General features: G+C 40.6%; 1 protein-coding gene across 1 annotated transcript; it reads right to left on the reverse strand.

The window, feature by feature from the left end:
- Window positions 1-853: 853 nt before the first annotated feature.
- LOC109193425 (acetylajmalan esterase-like) lies at window positions 854-3,100 on the reverse strand. The gene is made up of 4 exons (XM_019344289.1): window positions 2,733-3,100; window positions 1,577-1,941; window positions 1,211-1,484; window positions 854-1,108 (listed from the first exon to the last, which is right to left on the reverse strand). Exons 1-4 carry the CDS (start codon window positions 3,019-3,021, stop codon window positions 891-893), a joined length of 1,146 nt encoding a protein of 381 aa, XP_019199834.1. The 5' UTR covers window positions 3,022-3,100; the 3' UTR covers window positions 854-890.
- Window positions 3,101-20,068: the final 16,968 nt, after the last annotated feature.

Genomic DNA, 20,068 nt, shown 5'->3' on the forward strand with positions numbered 1-20,068 from the left:
CCGCAGCTAGCTCTTCAATATTAGTATATATTTAATATTTTATGCCCTAATTTTTATTTGTTCTCCCTTATGTACTGTATTTGGTTTCAACTATACCTATATAATTATTTTATTGACAATTATAATCAATCTTAACTATATTATCTTGCATTTGTAAACTTAGAATTACCTATTTAAATACGCAAATTCAACATTCAATTATCTATGCATGAACAATTTCAATATAATCTTGCATTGATATATATACTTTAAAGTACTTATTTAAAAAAAAAAATATTGAACATTATCTCACTTGCACAATGCGCGTAAAAAATTAGTATATATACACAATATAATAATATTGAATTGGTTGATGCGCATAAATATATATATATACCAATTCAATATTATTATATTGTGATTGTATTTGTCGTGTATGGACTTTCATTCGGAACAGCTCGATCCTGTGGCAATTGGCATCGCATCAATCCTCCTAATAAATTATAATATCATCACTTTGCTTGTAATGCTGCTAAAGTTATCTGTCTTACATTCTTCTCATTATTTTCTTTTTGATTTTTGATTTTTGAATTGAATCAAACTTGTAATTTTGTGATATAAGAGTTATGTACGTTTTAATTATTCACTCAAAAAAAAAGTTGTAAATTTTTTTTTTTTTTTTGTTCTCAAAAAAAAGAGTCATGTACGTTTTAACTATTCACTCAACTATTCTTTAAAGGAAAAGAAAAATAATAAATTTAAAAGCGGAATTACATTATTATTATTATTATTATTATTATTATTATTATTATTATTATTATTATTATTATTATTATAGGTCCAATATAATATATAGTTGGAATGGGCGACAATATAATCTAATAAGGGACCTATTTATTTATGGTATTACATTAGAAACACTGAATTCTCGAGAGGATATTGGGAATGACTATTTGCGATATGGCAAGATGAGCTTTCTGGGTTAAATGTACGCCGTCCCAGTGTATGTATTGAGGTGGGTTTGGGCAGGAAATCACGCCTGTGGACCCACATACCTTGTTTCTATCATAGTTATATTGCCCTCCACCGCTCCCGCAACATGTCATATATAACTTGTTCTGGTGGAACCCTACATCGTACCACACACAATATATAATCACATCATCAATATAATTATGGATCGATCCGATCCTGAATTAAAAGTGATTGAAAAATATAATGAGGAACTAACCAAGTAAAGGCGCGCGAGCAAGAAACGATTGGAAGGCTGCGTAGTAGTCGGCGTAAAGGATGACGGCGTCTGGAAATTCCTTCCTAAGCGATCCCAAAGCTTGTTGGAGATGGTTGTTTCTGAAGATAGTAAGGTTGTTGATGCTGCGCAGACATCCTAGTTCATCGTAATCTTTAGGATCCTGGGTCCCGAATTGACTCAACAGATTAGGAAAACATCCTAAAGGAAATGTCCCAGGTACTACGATACGCCTGCCACCCACCTGGATAACTTCCTGCATGTACGTTCGTATGCAATATAATGGTTCGTTAATTGGGATTTGGGACAGAAAAAAAAAAAAAAAAAAAGTAGAACAAATGTACATACTCTGACAGCATTGATAACAGAGGTTGTTATGTCGGGCACAAACGCCGCCACTTCTTGAATGGTTCTTCCTTGTACTAACGCGAAAGTGATGTCATTTCGTCCAATCTCACCGACAAAAAACAGACTTCTCTTTAGTCTGTCTTTACAGTCTGACGGGGCGGCGCAGATGGAGGAGGAGAGGTAAGTTTTGAGCCAGTTGATCTGTCCACTAAGAGGGACGGTAATACTTGGGACAACAACACCCTTTTGTGCTAGGAAACCAATATCAAGTGCAGTACTGGCGGTAACCGCGAAATTCACACCGTTAGTGAAGGAAGCATTCTTGTCCAAGTAGGGATTTAACAAGGGTAGCCCAACAGCTCGAGCTGCACTGCCAAATTAATATTAAACATATATACATGCATGAAAGCTAAATATTGAAGTTGATAATTACTTTCTTATCCATAAAAGGATAAAGAATTAAAACCCATCTCATTGGATGAAATTAATTAACCAGGCCGGGGACCGAATTAACTAATATTAATTAAGGGAATAAAATATAAAGATAAATATGGAACTTGCTAAAAGACAAAGTGTCAAATTGAGTTGTATGTAAAGAGAATACAAGAATAACAAGATAAGTAATAACAAAGAAAGATCTTTTATCTTTAAAAAAAAAATATTTTATTTATACTAGTACCACCTCCGATCTGTAACCGCTCTGTACGAAATGAGTGGGCGGTTACTGCCTTCTTTGACCAAGATTTGGTTAGCTAGCTCAGCTGAGCTCAAGGTCCATGCTGACCTCTTGGCCGAGCTCGAGGTTCTTGCCCACCTCTTGCTCAGGGCTGACCATAGGGTTGGCCTTGGAGCCTCGGGTCGACAGGGTTAGTTGGTCTTGGGACCTCAGGACTGACTACAAGGTCGGTCCATTTCGAGTTGGCTTGACTTGTTCCTAAGTCGGTTTGCTCCGGACTCATTTTTAATATATCATTACCCTCATTTTAAAAGTCGTCACAACACAATAATATAAATAGGTAAGTCACATATCTCAACAATCCATTAAACAAAAGGATCAAAATCTGGTAACCACCCAAACAATATATTAATTACTTTCTTAATTATACTATATTATATTATATTAATAGTACAGCTAGGTGGATATATGCGGGCTTACCAATAAAGTCAACGATAAGGAGGCCATCGGACCAGCGGCCGGTAGGCCTGCCAGGGAAAGTTATACCGTAGGGAAGACGAGCAGCCGGCAGGGTTGGACCAATGGCACCCACTCGTATCAAGTTTCCGGTGTCGTGGAGGGAAGCACCAAACTGGTATATGCTACGGAATGGACATACTACTACTTTTTGGTTCTCGTTCTCCACACCAGAAGCTGCCGCATAAACCAGTAGAAAACATAGGATACAATAGTTTAAGGTTAAGGATGGTAAACCCATAAGGCGGAGCATCGCAGGATGTACGCACTGCGGTGTTCGTTTGCTTTAATTTATAGATGGAGAATTGGAGACGATATGATATGATGCCATTCTTTCCTATATATGCAATAAATATAGTAATATACTATTGCGGCCTATGGGTGGATGGACTAATTAATTATGTAAAAAAATATTACAACTTGGATTTGATGAGACACTTCTGGATGGGGGGCAATTATGTTCACGTTATTATTGGTTAGAAAATTGATTAGCTGTGGTTTACGTGGCAATTGGCTAGTCTCCACTAATATATATTTTTTTTTCAACATCAAATGCATACACTCAATCGTGTAAATTGGGGTTTGAATTTGACTCCAGGTACGCAGTAACGCAGAGTTGTATCGGTGTTAAATTTTAGGATGTGTTTGGTTCGCACATGTGAATTAAAATGAAAATGAGAATCAAATACTTGATAATCGTAATAGATTTTGATAAAAATATTTTGAATGTTTGGTAGAAAGGTGGAATTAGATTGATTATCAATTTTGATGTTCGGTTATGTATGATCCTATAATGAGAATAAAAGTTTTAAATATAAAAATAAAAAAAAAATAAAAAATTAAGGCAATTGATCTTAATATAATGACATCCAAAACTCTAATATGAACAAAAAAATTAAAAGCACAAATTCAAATTTAAAAATCAAATTACCAATATAAGATGAAATTATACCCCTTTTTAATTAAAGAATGTAGTTCTTAATTGGAGGGATAATTAAATTCTATAATTGTATTTTAAAAAGTTGTTAACTAAACAATAACTATAATTTTAATTCACATTCCTAGTGTGTAAATCCATAAACCAAACACACCCTTAAAATTATATTAACTAGATGTATTTCCTCATAAACCTAAAGTGCGGGTATGATCTTCAAGATATAGCTTGATGAAAAGGGGAAACTAGGGTTGTTAAAAAAGAACAAATTATATAAGGATTGTTTACCAAAATGAAACATAAGAGAATTTTATGGAAAAACATAAAATTAGAGAAATGAAAAACATGTTTAGTAAAACCAATTTTGTTTCTGTTATCTCAAGTTTTTAATTTTTTTTTTTTTTATGATTTTGGAGAATCCAAAGTTGCATGTCTCCAAATGGATAAGTGAAAAAATGGGGTGAATAGTGATTGATAGAAAATTATTGTGGTCTACACGGTGTTGTGTAAATTATATTAAAAAAAAAATTTAATCTATTAAAAATACATTATTTGTGTAATGAGTGTATATTATACAAAATAATCTATTTTCAATACTCAAATAATGTAATTTCTCTGAATATAATATATATTTTAATATACTAAAAATATATTGTTTGTATATTAAATGTATATTATTTGATAGTATAATCTACATAGCTGTGTGGACAATAATGATTAGATCTAATGTTGGTGGTTTGAATCCTGTTGGGCTCCTTTCTTCTTTCTTCCGTTTAATTTCCCCCGTCCTTTTTTTTCTTTCTTTCGTTTATTTTTATTTTTAATTCTTTTTTCTTTGTTTTGTTTCTCCTTCATTCTTCTTTCTTTCTTTGTAATGTTATTTTGTTCACATATTAATTTTCTCCTCTCTGTGTTTTCACTTTTAATAATAATAATAATAATAATAATAATAATAATAATAATAATAATAATAATATTGTTATTATTATTATTATTATTATTATTATTATTATTATTATTATTGCAAAGTGCAAATGATTTCTTCACTTTTGTATTCTTTTTACTTGATCAATATGGTTTTGTTTTCCTATATATATATATATATATATATATATATATATATATATATATATATATATATTTGAGTATCTTCAGAAAATTCAAATATTGATTTCTTATGCTCCGCAAAGTATATATATATATATATATATATATATATATATATATATATATATATATATATATATATATATATATATTTGATATTTATCTTTAAAAATGTACGCTTATGACTTATGTTCACAACATTTATATACATGTTCAACATTTATACATGTTATTATTGTGTATTTTGTTTTGTAATCAATTATAATTTATTTAGTATAAGATTTTTATTAACTTTTGTTACCTTTTACACATTCAATATTAGTATATTGAATATTTTTATTTTAAAATTAAATTTGTAAAATGAAATTAAAAAAATTAGAGAACTGGAAAATGAAAATTAGAAATTAAAACTGAAAAATAGAGAATGAAAATTAGAAAACCGGAGAAATAGAAAATTGAAAAATGAAAAACAGGGAAATGAAGTAAGTGACCACAAAATCTTTTAACTTTAACAAAGTTGAAGAAACCATGATATACGTTCTTCATGGATATCGTCATATTGATCAAAAGGATTTTATTAGGATATTATTTACAGTAAGCACTTATAAAATTAAGGATTTTATTAGGATATTATTTACAGTAAACACTTGTAAAATTAAGTAATTGATGAGGCATTGAGGTTTCAAACCCAATAATGTTAATTGGACTAGGGAGGGAAGACTAGAGTGTTTATTAAGTATGAAAATAATTGGAGCCCAAGACTCCACGAGCATTCTTTTTAGCCTAAATTGAGGTGAGATATAAAGTTTGAGGGGCCAAATAAAGTATGGTAAGGCATAAAGTACATGGAGTATAGATAAAATTAAGAAAGGGACTAAGGGAGCGTTTGACGGCGCGGTATGGAGCAGAATTTTAGAAAATAAACTGTGGGGAGGAGTGGTCCACCTAGGCTGTGGAGGCGTCGATCAATGACCCCAACGCCAAATCTCGGTTCACCAGCGAGTGGCGAACGTCATGGGGTCGAGTAGACTGCTCCTAAGTCTGTGGTTATGGTGCTTTATGCTCCTCTCTGGCTCGTCTTGGCCGTCTGTCGGGGATTGAAGGGCCTTGGTTTAGTTTAGCTGGCCATGGCAGATCACCCATGTGAGTGGCAGGCTATTCATTGGAGGGTGCAGACTGCTCGGACAAACCACTCAGGTGAGCCCTACGATGAGGTGGCAAGGTGGGGTTATGTGCCCGATCTTCAAGTGGTTGGTGAGGTCCTCGAACGTGCTCTATGACGTGACGTGCGACGAAAAGTTTTTTGGGAGAATACAACACTTGGTGGGACACATGCATGTATGGCGGAGGAAGACGGAGCATTGTGGTCCGCGCACTTATCCACGACATGTGACATTTGGAGTAATCGTATAAAAGGCGGGGGGTGGTGTGTATTTTAGACCATCATCATCAACTCTCATTCTCTCTTGATTTCTCCATCAGTCAACGTTGTTGTACGTCAGTTGTTTCTATAGTCCGCTAGTTAACAATGGTAATCCACCAGTCTCCTGTGGTTGGGCTTGATAGTTGGGCCCCTTAGGCCAAATTTATCCTCTTTGTTTGTTTAGTACACTTACAGTCCGTTTGTATTATTTTAAAGATTTTTTTTGCACTAGTTATCTAATATTAATATGATTTTATGGTGGAATCAATCTATTAAAAACCATCCGTAACAATGAGATTGATTTGAAAAAAAGAAAAGAAAAAACTATTATTTTAATTCACCACATTACATATGGAGTTAATCTGGAAAACTGAACAATATAATATAATCCGTCACTTTCTTTCTAATTAAAGTAACGGGAGTGTGACGTATGTGGTCGCATGCCGCAAATTATGCAGTGGACTCGTGTCCACAATGCATTGTGGACACGAGTTTAAAACGACGTTGTTTTCAGGGAAAACGCGTCATTTCAGTTAAAAAAAAAAATTGTCTCGCCCTTAACGTTGTTAATGGCGTTATTCGTCTGTGCCATTATGAATGTACAGTTATGGAATTATGAATGTACAGTTATGGAATTATGAATGTAAGTTATAAAATTATGAACACAGAGCTCTGACATTATGAACTTACAATTATGAACATATAGTGATAAAATTATGAACATAGAGCTCTAAAATTATGAACATCGAGCTTTGAAAATTATGATTTTACAGTTATTGCATTATGAATGTACAGTTACGGAATTATGAATGTACAGTTATGCAATTATGAATGTACAGTTATGCAATTATGAATGTACAGTTATGAAATTATGAACACAGAGCTCTGACATTATGAACTTACAATATGAACATATAGTGATAAAATTATGAACATAGAGCTCTAAAATTGTGAACATAGAGCTTCGAAAATTATGAAGTTACAGTTATTGAATTATGAATGTACAGTTACGGAATTATGAATGTACAGTTATGGAAGTATGAATGTACAGTTATGGAATCATGAACATAGAGCTCTGACATTATGAACTTACAATTATGAATATATAGTAATAAAATTATGAACATATACTCCTATAACGAAATGGTCTAAAAAAAAAAAAAAAAAAAAAAAAAAAAAAAAAAAAAAAAAAAAAAAGATAACATGCCTAACGGCACCGTTACCCGTGGCTAACATGCATGCCGAACACGGGTCCATAGCATAACGATTGGTCGCATGCAGTATGGGATTAGCACATTTGCATCAGAAAATTGGTTCAATTTTCAATCCAATTCAAGTTAATATTACCGAGGAACCATTACATGTAGCTAACACTTTATCGTTGAAAAGTCTTCAAGAAATGAGATCAAGCAGAATAAGAAAATATGTTATTATATATTTATATCTATATCTATTGATGAGATAATGTAGTATATCCTATCCGCAAGAGTATGGGCTTGACAATGGATTTTAAAATGATCCCATTAATATTTACGAATTTTGATTAAAATTTCATTCTTTTTATTAAAAAATTTCTATCAACAAAGTTACAATTCACCTCAATCAATTATATATAGGATGAGAACTGATAGAATTGTATTCAATAATGATCAATTATACAATGTACAAATTACAAGTATATATAAGGAGGAAGTCTCAGTGAGACTGGGATAGGGAATTATAATCAAACTCAAATACATAGAGTCCTAATACTCACCCTCAAGCACAAAGTACACTAGTGACTTATAGCTTGTCCGAAGAAACAAAAAACGAGGACCAGGTAAAGCCTTTGTAAAGATATCTGCCAACTGATCCTTGGTTGAAATAAAATTAACTTGTATATCTCCTTTCGCAACTCTGTCTCTGACAAAATGATAATCAATTTCTATATGTTTGGTTCTAGCATGGAATATAGGATTTGCACACATATAGATAGCTACAAGATTGCCACTCAAAGCTTGGGAGTGGGCACGTTGGTTATGCCAATTTCTCGTAGGAGCGAGAGAGTCCAAATTACCTCAGGACAAACATATGCTAAAGCTTTATATTCAGCTTCAGTAGATAATCTAGCAACAGTTCGTTGTTTCTTGCATACCCATGATATAAGATTAGAACCAAAGAAAAACAACATACCCACTAGTTGATTTATGATCATCAAGGCAGCCAGCCCAATCAGAATCTGAGAAAGCATGTAATTCCTGGATACCGATTGCCGAATTCTCAGACCAAAAGTGATAGTTCCCTTTACATACCTTTAGAACGTGTTTCAACTGTTCCCAGTGTAAGACTGTAGGTGCATGCATGTGTTGACATAGCTGATTTACTGCAAAAGACAAATTTGGGCGAGTAACTGTAAGATATTGTAAAGCACCGGCCAGACTTTTATATTGCGTGGCATCATCATATAGATCAGCATTGGAAATAACGGATTTTGAAACAGCTATAGGAGTGAATAAAGGTTTAAAATCTGTCATGCCAGCCCGCTTTAGGATGTCTGTCATATATCTTTGTTGAGAAAGCAAGATTCCATCTTTACATTTAATGGTTTCAATCCCTAGAAAGAAACCGAGTTCTCCAAGATCCCTAATCTTGAATGCAGACGACAGAGCATTAAGAAGAGAGCTGATAAGATTTTGATCATTGCCCATGACAAGGATATCATCAACATAAATAAGAACATAAATGAAACCTGAAGCCTGTGAGTAGTAAAACAAAGATACATTTGTTTTTGAAGCTTTAAAACCAGCTGCCATAAAAAAAAGTATGCAAGCGATTAAATCAGGCTCTTGGGGCCTGTTTGAATCCATATAGAGAACGTTTCAATAGACAAACATGATCAGGAAACTGTTTATCAATATATCCTGATGGTTGCTTCATATAAACAGTCTCAGATAAAGTCTCATTCAAGAAAGCATTGTGCACATCAAGCTGCTTCATAGTTGGCCTCTCAATCCTTCTATATATATATAACTCCAATAGGTAGCAGACTTATTCTCGGAGTGAAGAATCTGTGTAAGCAGGAATACGCCACTTCTCTATCATTGTGTTAAGATCATAATATGATTATGGTTGTCTACCTATTTTGATAAGTCTATTTTGTTTTATTTTGTTTTTTATAAACCTTTAAATTTATTGAACTTTGTGATAGACTGATAAAAAAACTTCTAATGGATTTTAGTACCATTTCTTATAACCCCAACTTGATAATATATACCTTAGTATTATCTTATATTTATTTTCAACCAAACTAATTTTGTTTTGAGAGTGATGTAATGATGAATGTATGCGTGATGTATTAATAAGTATTATATATAATCATGATTAAACTATGCTTGGTTATCATAACCACTTCTCTTTTTGTTTGCCACCTTCATTCTCATATTCACCTCCACATCCACTTTTGTGCCTTCTTTTCACCTTTCCCAAAAAGCATACAGACATACAGTCAATATTTGGCCTTATCTTTGTCCAACGAAAAATTAAATATTAAAAGAAAAAAAACACTCAAAGTAGGCATATATCATAATATTATATTCCGTATATGATTTAATAACCAAAATAGTCCTCCAACTATACCGTAATTATTAAATTAGTCATTAATTATTATTTTTATCTAATTAAATACTCAACTATACAATATTTACCTAATTTAGTCGTCTGTTAATGTATCTATTAATGGATTGTTAATAATAAGGACAAAGCTGTCATTTTACCACTTTCTTTCATCTCCTTCTCCACACCATTATAAGAAACATTAGGGAGGCTTATTAGCTCTGCCGCATTCTCCTTAAACATTATCTTGTATCTAAATTCTACAACTAGGCAAAAGTCTTGGGTCAGAGTTTAGGGATATTGTGGCAGAGATGACAGAGCTATTAGGCCTCCCTAATGTTTCAGATAGTCGTGTGAGGAAGGAGATGGAAGAAAGTGGTAAAATGATAGTTTTTTCCTCATTATTGACAGCCCACTAGCATATACATTAATAGATGACTAAATTAGATAAATAATCTATAGTTGAGGACTTAATTGGGTAAAAATGATAGTCGAGAATTAAATTGATAATTATGACATAGTCAATGGACCATTTTAATTATTAACTCTCTGTATATATTTTTAAATTTGGCAATTTTAGTCAAGAATTATTTTAATTTGTATAATATTATAATAATGGCTTAGGCAAAATGCATTATGATGGGGTAAGGACCCCGGCCCAAGAGATAGGGCCCAAAGAAAATAGATAGGAGAAGTGGGCCAGCGTAAAGAGGAGTCCGAAAAGCAATTGGGCCGAGTGCGGGAGCCGGCCCAGGCCCAAGCACGGGGCCCGGTTCAGAGTTGCTAAAGAGGAGCCCAGTGGGAGCTTAGGCCGAGACGAGGAGTCGACCGGGGCCCAAGTCCAGGGAAAGACTCGGTTCAAGGAGCCGTTGAGAGCATTGAAGAGGCTCGTTTAAAAGGGAGTCGTTAGGGCATTGAAAGCAGGACTCGGTCGGGCTGTTACAAGCCTGGAAGAGCCGTTGGTCGACCGAGTAATGGCGTCCAACGGCTCCATATCTTAATTAGCCTTGAAGTCGACCATTAAGGGCCTTCAAGTCGGTAGAGGAGGAGCCACTATATAAAGGCTCCTCCATTCTTGTAAAAGACAGACGATTGAATATCCGGAGAGGGGAGAATACCAGAGAGTTTCCGAGTACTAGCACTATTTCTGAGATAGGCATCTTATAAAGGCGTATCCTCCGGCCAAAGGTTGTGTTGGACCTCCTTGGGCCTGAAAACCCTAAAACCATCACTGGCGCCGTCTGTGGGGCTCGAAGCTAAGAGTCGCGTGTCCTCTTGAGTGAGGCGAGTCCAAGAAACAACAACGAGAATATCCGTCGAATTAAGAGGCTCCTAACATGGCAGGAAGTGAGGAACAATCAAGCCGTCACGACAATGGACGGGAGGCAGACCTGAGAAGCCAGCTGAATCGGAGAAATGCCCGAAGCCGGGAAAATGAGACAACGCCGCCGCCTACACCACCGATAAACCAACAATTGCCCTAAGTGCTGCTCACCCCAGAGCAGCTGCGCGCAATCGGGCGCGCCTGCGCCGAAGCAAGCCTAGGAGTGAGAGAACAGTCCGTCACTCACCAGCCGCAACGCGAGTTACAGCCGCCTCATAGGCCCGACAACCGGCAACAGAGCCGATGGGCTGAAAGCCAACCGGTACAGTCCGTTCAATCCCGGCTGGGCCCCAGCGTTGGACGTCGGTCGGCGAGAGAACGATTAGGTCGGAAGGAACCCAGTCGTGCCCCGTTAGCTGCTCGCGATCGACAAGCTGCACGAGAGAAGAACTGCACCAAAAGAGCCAGGACTGAGACTCGTCGCGTGGAGCAACCCCCCCGCAACCCCGACCAACCGGCTGAGTCTGAAGTCGGTGAGAGCACGGAATCCACGGGAAATCGCACCCGGGAGAGAGTCGAAGTGGCGAACTTAGTACAAGAAGTGCGAAATCTAAAAGAGCGGATGGAGGGGAAAGCTAAATCCCCAGGACGTACGTTACTGACCGCCTTACCCTTCTCGGACGAGGTTATGGCTTTTAAGATACCGGGTGATTTCAAGTTCCCGGAGCAGGCCACGTTCGATGGAACCGGCGATCCCCAGGAGCATTTGCTGAGCTACCAGGCTAAGATGCAGGTTTTGGGGGTACGAGATCCGGTCATGTGTCGCGCTTTCATACCCACGTTGAAAGGGTCAGCACAAAGGTGGCTAGTGGCGCAGCCCTCGGGGTCGATTCACAACTTTGAAGAGCTGGCAGACCGCTTCATGAGCCATTACGCCGCTAATATCAAACCGCAAAAGGACCTAACGCACTTGGGCGACATTCGTCAGGATGAAGGCGAGTCCTTGAAAACCTATCTGGCCCGCTGGCAGAAAGAAATCCAGTCCATAGAGGAGGTCGAGGACCAGACGGCGCTTACCTTCTTCATCGAGTCGCTGCGGTCCGGCCAGCGATACCGAGACCTGAGGGACAATCGCCCGGCCACCTACGCAGAAGCCATTCATATGGCCAACAAGAGGGCCAACACAGAGCAGGCTATGAAGTACAAGCGATAGCGCGAAGTCGGCGGATCCGCCAGCGGGAAGAGGACGCGAGCTGAAACCAAAGAAAGGCGCCCGGACGTGACTCGGCGACCCGAGGTCAGACGGCCGTACGACTGACGGGTATATTTTACACTCATATTTTAGGTACATCTTTATAATAATTTTGCATTAATTATTTAATATTATTTAATAATTTGTTCTTTTTGGATTTTAATAATTAATGAACTAAATATTGTACTAAATATATATATATATATATATATATATATATATATATATATATATATATATATATTATATAATATATAAGAATACATACTAATATATATTATGTACTAGCAAATATATATATATATATTATAAATGTAAGTTATGTTGTGGTCCAATCCATTGCAATTGAATTTATTAATCCTAACATTTTATCTCTTTCTTTCCTTTTGAATAGGTAAGCAGCACAACTAACAGAAGAAATCAGACATGCCACAAAAATAGGAGAATAAGTGGTAGAGGTTCATTAGGTTTAATTTAGAAAGTGTATAAATAGTATAAGTGTTTTATTGTAAAATGTTCATTCTTCCCCTCTCGAATATTCTTTAAGGTTGTTATCAATGTCCATTCGCGGCTAATTTCTTGTTTGGTTTAGTGAATTGAAGCCCCGGAGTTCATTACGCTGTAAGGTTATTTATTTATTTTTATTATATATTTTTTATGCATTTGAGTATTAAATATTCTTCTAAGTTATTTGAAATAATTGTGTCATTTAATTGCTAGGGAGGCCTACTAGTTATTTATTTGATATAATTAATTATTTGCTATATTAGATAATGTTGTGCTACAAATTACTCTAATATTCAGTAGCAACTGGGTTAATTATTGACGGCTTAGTGATAATTGGACTCGGGTAGAATATTTTCCTAAATCAAATGCAACCGCTTGTGCTTGTGTTATTTAGTTTGTCGGTTTTCCTAGTTCCTATTGCTGCTATTAAATTAAATCTATAGCGCTTGTCTTAGGTTATTTAGTAGTTAGGGGTAATTAAACCGTGTGTGCTTTAGTTACCTACAACTAAGGGAAAACGGAAATGAAATAATTTCACGACAAATATTCAATTGCATATTAATTACTTTATGAATCAATGATCAGCGTTAAACTCCGGTGGTGGATCTTTACTAACCAAGGTTTTCTATTATAAGTGTTTCAATATATTATTTTCATCGCTTTATTCGTTCTATTAAATTACTTGTTTATTTAAATTCTCTTTTATTTTATCTTTATTCTCAATATATTCCAAACCCCCCCATTATTTCTTTGAGCACAAAAGTTAAACTAGTTACTCCTCGTGGGATCGATCCTTACTCCCGCTACTACGTTTGTAAGGTTTTAATTTGGGAGCCTACGACAGCTCACCAAATTATATATATATATATATATATATATATATATATATATATATAATATATATAATAATTAATATATATATATATATATATATATATATATATATATATATATATGTTACGTACTGTATACTAAATATATATAATATATAAATATAATATATATATATATATATATATATATATATATATATATATATATATATATATATATATATATATATATATTTAGTACAATATTTAGTTCATTAATTATTAAAATCCAAAAAGAACAAATTATTAAATAATATTAAATAATTAATGCAAAATTATTATAAAGATGTACCTAAAATATGAGTGTAAAATATACCCGTCAACGACAGACCTGTCGTCCACGCCTATCGGCTGATTCCCGAACGCCCGGTCCACGAGGTACAAGCGGTTGCCCCGCCTCCGCCTCCGCCGACCGACGATCGCACGACGAACGAAGAGATGGGTAAGACCTCTAAGTATTGTCGTTATCATAAATCTTATACTCACAGTACGGAGGAATGCTTCTACCTGAAGAAGATCATGGAGGGTATCATTCAGCAAGGATCCCCGCCTCCTAACCAGTGGAGGCGGAGATCGGTCAGTCGAGGGGAGGAGGATCCCGCCGCCGTTGCCGAAAACGGTCGAGGCAAGCAGCCGGCTCCCGAAGAGGAGGAGGCTCAGTGGCGTCAGAAGCCGGTTATCAACATGATAGTCGGCGGGCCGGAAGGTGGTGACTCAACGAACACCAGAAAAGCCTGGGCCCGCCAGTTGTACGTCGGAACGGTGTACGGACGCGAGGAGAACCCCAAAAAGGTGTGCCGAGAGCCCATCGTGTTTACCGACCGAGATTTACCAGCCGGGGAAGTACCGCATCGAGATGCGCTGGTTATAGCCATGGACATCAATGGCGTTGTCGTCCGACGAATCCTGGTAGACACCGGAAGCAGCGTCAATGTGCTATACCTAGAAACCTTCATCAAAATGGGAATGACTCGAGAACAGCTGAGTCCCGTCAAAACTCCCCTCACCGGTTTCACAGGGGACTCGGTGGAGGCGGAAGGATCAATCACACTTCCAGTTGAGATCGGCAGTTACCTAGATGTACAGAAACTCAGCATGAAGTTCATTGTGGTGAACCTGACCTGTTCGCATAATGCTATACTCGGCCGACCGGGTCTCGAGGATCTAGGAGCTCTGATTTCAATTGAGCATCTTTGTTTGAAATTCCGCACGCCAAACGGAATAGGCACGGTGCGCTGTGACCGTAAGGTCGCCCGCGACTGCTACCTACAGGCATGTAGGGGGATGGGCAAACGCGAGATACAGGTCCATGAGATCACCGAGAGGCCCCCAAAAAAAACGATAATACCACGTCCAGAGCCTGCCGTCGAATTGGAAGAAGTTGAGATCGACTCCACACAGCCGGACCGACGGGTCCGAATTGGAGTCGGCCTCCCCGAGGAAGTAAAGGAAGAAATTATAAAGGTGCTCCGGGAACACCGGATGGTCTTCGCCTGGTGCCCGGAGGACATGCCGGGCGTCGACCGATCGATCATATCGCACAGACTCGCCGTGGATCCCGGGCATCGACCGGTTGTGCAGAAGAAGCGATACCTGGCCAACGACCGAAGGGAATTCGTGAAGAGGGAAGTGAGCACGCTACTAGCAGCCGGACACGTCCGCGAAGTTAAGTACCCGGAGTGGTTGGCGAATGTGGTCCTTGTACCTAAGCCCCCGGCATGGCGGATGTGCGTGGACTACACCGACCTTAATAAGGCCTGCCCAAAAGATCCGTTTTCCTTACCGCGGATCGATCAACTGGTCGACGAGACGGCGGGGTCGGCGCTGTTGAGCTTTATGGACGCCTTTAGGGGGTACCATCAGATATTCATGCACTCGGTGGACGAAGAAAAGACCGCGTTTTTGACACCAGACGGAGTTTATTGTTACCGAGTCATGCCCTTCGGACTCAAGAACGCCGGAGCCACGTATACCCGAATGGTGGCCCGATTGTTTCAGCACCTTCTGGGAAAATCGATGGCCGCGTACGTCGACGACATGCTCGTCAAGAGCCGAGAGGAAAGCAAACACGCAGAAGACTTGGCCGACTGCTTCAAAGTAATGTTAAGGTACAACCTCCGGCTGAACCCTAAGAAATGCGCGTTCGCCGTGCAATGTGGAAAGTTCCTGGGCTACATGGTCACCAGGCGAGGTATCGAGCCTAACCCTGAGAAAGTACAGGTCATCGTCGACATGCAGCCTCCCAGCACTATAAAAGACCTGCAACGGTTGACCGGCCGATTGGCCGCCCTTAACCGCTTCCTAAGCAAGGCGGCAGATAAGACTGTGCCTTTCTTCGAAGCCATGAAGAAGAAGGAAGGATTCGCTTGGACCCCGGAGTGCCAGCAGTCGTTTGAAGAATTGAAACAATACCTCTCGACACCCCCGGTATTGTCTACCCCCCAGGCGGGCGAGCCCTTGTTTCTGTACTTAGCCGCCTCTTGCAAGGCGGTGAGTTCGGTGTTGGTCCGAGAGGAAGAGCGAGTCCAGCACCCGGTTTATTACGTGAGCCGGTCTCTGAAGGCTGCCGAGTCAAGGTATACCGCCTTGGAAAAAATTGTATACGCGTTGGTGATCACCGTGCGCAAGTTGGCGCCCTACTTCTAAGCCCACACCGTCCGAGTACTGACAGACCAACCTCTCGGAAGTGTTTTGCGAAACCCCTCGTCGTCCGGCCGCCTGGTAAAATGGGCTGTAGAACTAACCCAGTATGGGATTGAGTACCAACCCCGGCCTTCCGTAAAAGGGCAAGCCTTAGCCGATTTCTTGGTCGAATGCACGGCGAGCGAGGAAGAGAAGGAACACGCCACGGAGAACTGTTTAGGCGAGTGGTGGGAAATGCATGCGGACGGAGCATCAAGTCGACGACACTGCGGAGGTGGTGTTGTGCTCATCACTCCCGAAGGATTCCGGCTGTATTATGCCCTGAGCTATCTGTTCCAAGCCTCCAACAACGAGGCCGAGTACGAAGCTGTGTTAAATGGCCTCCGACTCGCCAGGGCCTTAGGGGTCGAGAGGTTACGAGTCAAGACTGACTCTAAGTTAGTAGTCGGGCAGATCTCAGGCACATGCGAGGCAAAGAATGCCCGGATGACTCTATATAGAGAGCGCGCGGTTGAGATGTTAAAAGAGTTTGGAGCCTACGAAATAGAGTATATATCTCGAACGGATAACATAGAAGCTGACATATTGTCCAAGATTGCCTTGGAAGGAGTACCGGACCACCTGGTAAAAATCTGTCAAAAAGAGGAGCTAAGTCGACCAAGCGTTGAATAAACACCGCTAAGGATCCAGCAAGTGACTGACGAGGAATGGGACCGAGAGAAAAACCCCGAGATGTTCTGGATAGAAGACATCCGGCGATTCATAGAAAAAGGCGAGTTGCCGGAAGACCCGGGAGTCGCCGCGAGGGTTCGACGAAAGGCCCCCTCTTTTCAAATCATTGATGGGCAATTATATAAACGGTCGTTCGGAGGACCTTTGTTAAGATGTTTGCTCAGGCCCGAGGCCGAGAAAATAATGGACGAAGCCCATAGAGGCATCTGTGCCGCGCACCAGGGCGCCCACACGCTCGCTCGGAAGTTAGTCGTCCAAGGATATTATTGGCCAACCATGATGCGAGACTGTATTGAATGGATATCCAAGTGCGGTGTTTGCCAAGCATTCGCCAAGAAAGACACTCGGCCGGCTACTTTTTACACGCCGGTCACCACCGCCATCCCATTTGCCAAGTGGGGGATTGATTTGCTGGGCCCATTACCAGTCGCTCCCGGAGGCCTGAAGTTCTGTGTCGTAGCTATCGACTACTTCACCAAGTGGGTTGAGGCGGAACCACTGGCTACCATAACCGAGTACCAATGCCGACGCTTTTTGTGGAAAAGGGTGATTTGCCGCTTCGGCCTGCCCGAGCACATCGTCAGCGACAACGGGCGACAGTTCGATTGTCAGGCATTCGCTGACTTCTGCCGCCGGCATGATATCCGCCACACTAAAGTGTCGGTGGCGTACCCGCAGGACAACGGACAAGTCGAGAACGTGAACCGAACGCTAGTGGATGGAATTCGGAAGAAATTGGAAGATATTCGAGGGAATTGGGCGGATGAGCTTGACCGAGTCCTATGGGCTTATCGCACTACCCAACGACGAGCAACGGGAGAGAGTCCGTTCTCCCTCGCGTATGGCTTTGAGGCCAAGGTTCCAATTGAGGTGGTCGAGCCCACTCACCGGGTCCGTACCTATTCAGACACGGAGAACGAAGAGAGTCTTCGAATTGAGAAAAATTTCTTAGAAGAAAAGAGGGAAGCCACGAGTGCGCGAATGGCGGAATACCAACAGGCGGTAAAAAGATATCGCGATCGGCGGATTCGTCCGCGAACCTTCCAGGTCGGCGACCTCGTACTACGGGATCGACAGGCCAGCCAACCCACAGAAGGGGGAAAGCTTGCGATTAAGTGGGAGGGACCATACCGCATCGCCGCGGTTGTCCAAGCTGGGACCTACAAATTGGAAACCATGGAGGGCAAGCCCGTGGATCGAAGTTGGAACGTTATCCACCTGAAGAAGTTCTATCAATAGAAAGGGACAAAACATGTATGGGCCCAAGGGTCCTGAAAGACTTGAATAAAAGTACAAGTTACGGTTAACCACTCCATGGACTCGGCGAGAAAGAGTTAGGAAACAAGGGCCCAGACCCTTAGTCGTTTCCGTGAAAAAGCCAAGAGGAGTCGCCTCGACTGAGGGACTCGGCGAGTATTTAAAGAAACAACGGGGCACTGACCCTAAACGTTTCTGAGAAAGAAAAAGCCTAAGGAGTCGCCTCGACTGAGGGACTCGGCGAGAAAGAGTTAGGAAACAAGGGCCCAGACCCTTAGTCGTTTCCGTGAAAAAGCCAAGAGGAGTCGCCTCGACTGAGGGACTCGGCGAGTATTTAAAGAAACAACGGGGCACTGACCCTAAACGTTTCTGAGAAAGAAAAAGCCTAAGGAGTCGCCTCGACTGAGGGACTCGGCGAGAAGGAGTTAGGAAACAAGGGCCCAGACCCTTAGTCATTTCCGTGGAAAAGCCAAGATGAGTCGCCTCGACTGAGGGACTCGGCAAGTATATAAAGAAACAACGGGGCATTGACCCTAAACGTTTCTGAGAAAGTAAAAGCCTAAGGAGTCGCCTCGACTGAGGGACTCAACGAGAAAGAGTTAGAAAACGAGGGCCCAGATCCTTAGTCGTTTTCGTGGAAAATTCATAAGGAGTCGCCTCGACTGAGGGACTCGGTGAGCAGTTAAAGAAACAAGGTTAAAGAAAAGCGTCGAGGCCAAGATAATACGAAAAGGAAGAGAAAATGGGAATTTTATTAAAGTTAAAAAAGGCCCGAGAAGGAGGCCAGCCTTTACAAAAGGGACTATCCCAAGGGAATAGCCCTAAACTACGGGGGAGGGGGTGTCTACATCAATCCCTTCGACTTGAGCCCCTGCCGTTGGTCCAGTCAGGGGAATAAAAGAAGGGTTCTCAGCCTGGAGAGAGGACTCGGCGAGCACATGAGGTGTTGCAGAAGGAAGAGTCGCCGGGTCAGAGGCTGCCGGAAGAGCTTCCGAGTCCACAGTCGCCAACGGCCCTTCAGTCGCCGGGAGAGCATCTATCACGGGCTTGAGGCCCCAGCCCTCGGGAGTGAAAGAGGGATCGCAGACCAGCAAGGCAGAATGGATTTCCGTCTGCGCCTCGCGAAAGCCGAGGTGATAGTCACGCTCGCCCAAGTCCAGGAGGAACTCGTCACCATCCGGCGTCGACAGCCAATCCTTAGCAATTTCTTTTTGGCGAACCTCAATCGCCGCCTTCACATCCGCCTCGAAGGCAGCTGACTTCTTGTACTCCTCGACAGAGGTCGCAGCAATCGTCGCCACCTTGTCCCCTCCTCCTCCCACTGACGGGTGACCCTCAGCATCTCGGAGTTGTGCACCTCCACCACCTTGAGGTGCTTCGCCTGCTCTTCCAGAAAGGCCTCCTCCGTCTGGCGTAGCTTGAGGGTCATAGACTGCATCTCGGCCCTGTAGTTCTGCAGCCGCTTGCTCATCTCCATCTGGAAGGTGAGGTTCTGCGAAACGGCCACGAGTCAGACAATAAAAGGAAAGAACGAATGAGAAGAGTTAAGTTGGGAACACTTACGCGGTACGACTGGAGCAGCGAGGCCTCGATAATGTACTCATCCCCCAGAGCGTGAGTCGCCGACATGTCCTTAAGCAGGAGGACGTTAGCACACC

This window comes from Ipomoea nil, unplaced genomic scaffold (assembly GCF_001879475.1).
Source record: "Ipomoea nil cultivar Tokyo-kokei standard unplaced genomic scaffold, Asagao_1.1 scaffold1875, whole genome shotgun sequence".
Taxonomy (NCBI): Eukaryota; Viridiplantae; Streptophyta; class Magnoliopsida; order Solanales; family Convolvulaceae; genus Ipomoea; species Ipomoea nil.

Excerpts from the sequence above, each read along its gene's own strand:
- LOC109193425 (XM_019344289.1), bottom strand. The coding sequence starts at position 3,021 with ATGCTCCGCCTTATGGGTTTACCATCCTTAACCTTAAACTATTGTATC. Across the intron at positions 1,942-2,732 it reads CCTTATCGTTGACTTTATTG|CTCGAGCTGTTGGGCTACCC; the intron begins GTAAGCCCGCAT and ends TTGGCAGTGCAG. Across the intron at positions 1,485-1,576 it reads CTGTTATCAATGCTGTCAGA|GAAGTTATCCAGGTGGGTGG; the intron begins GTATGTACATTT and ends ACGTACATGCAG.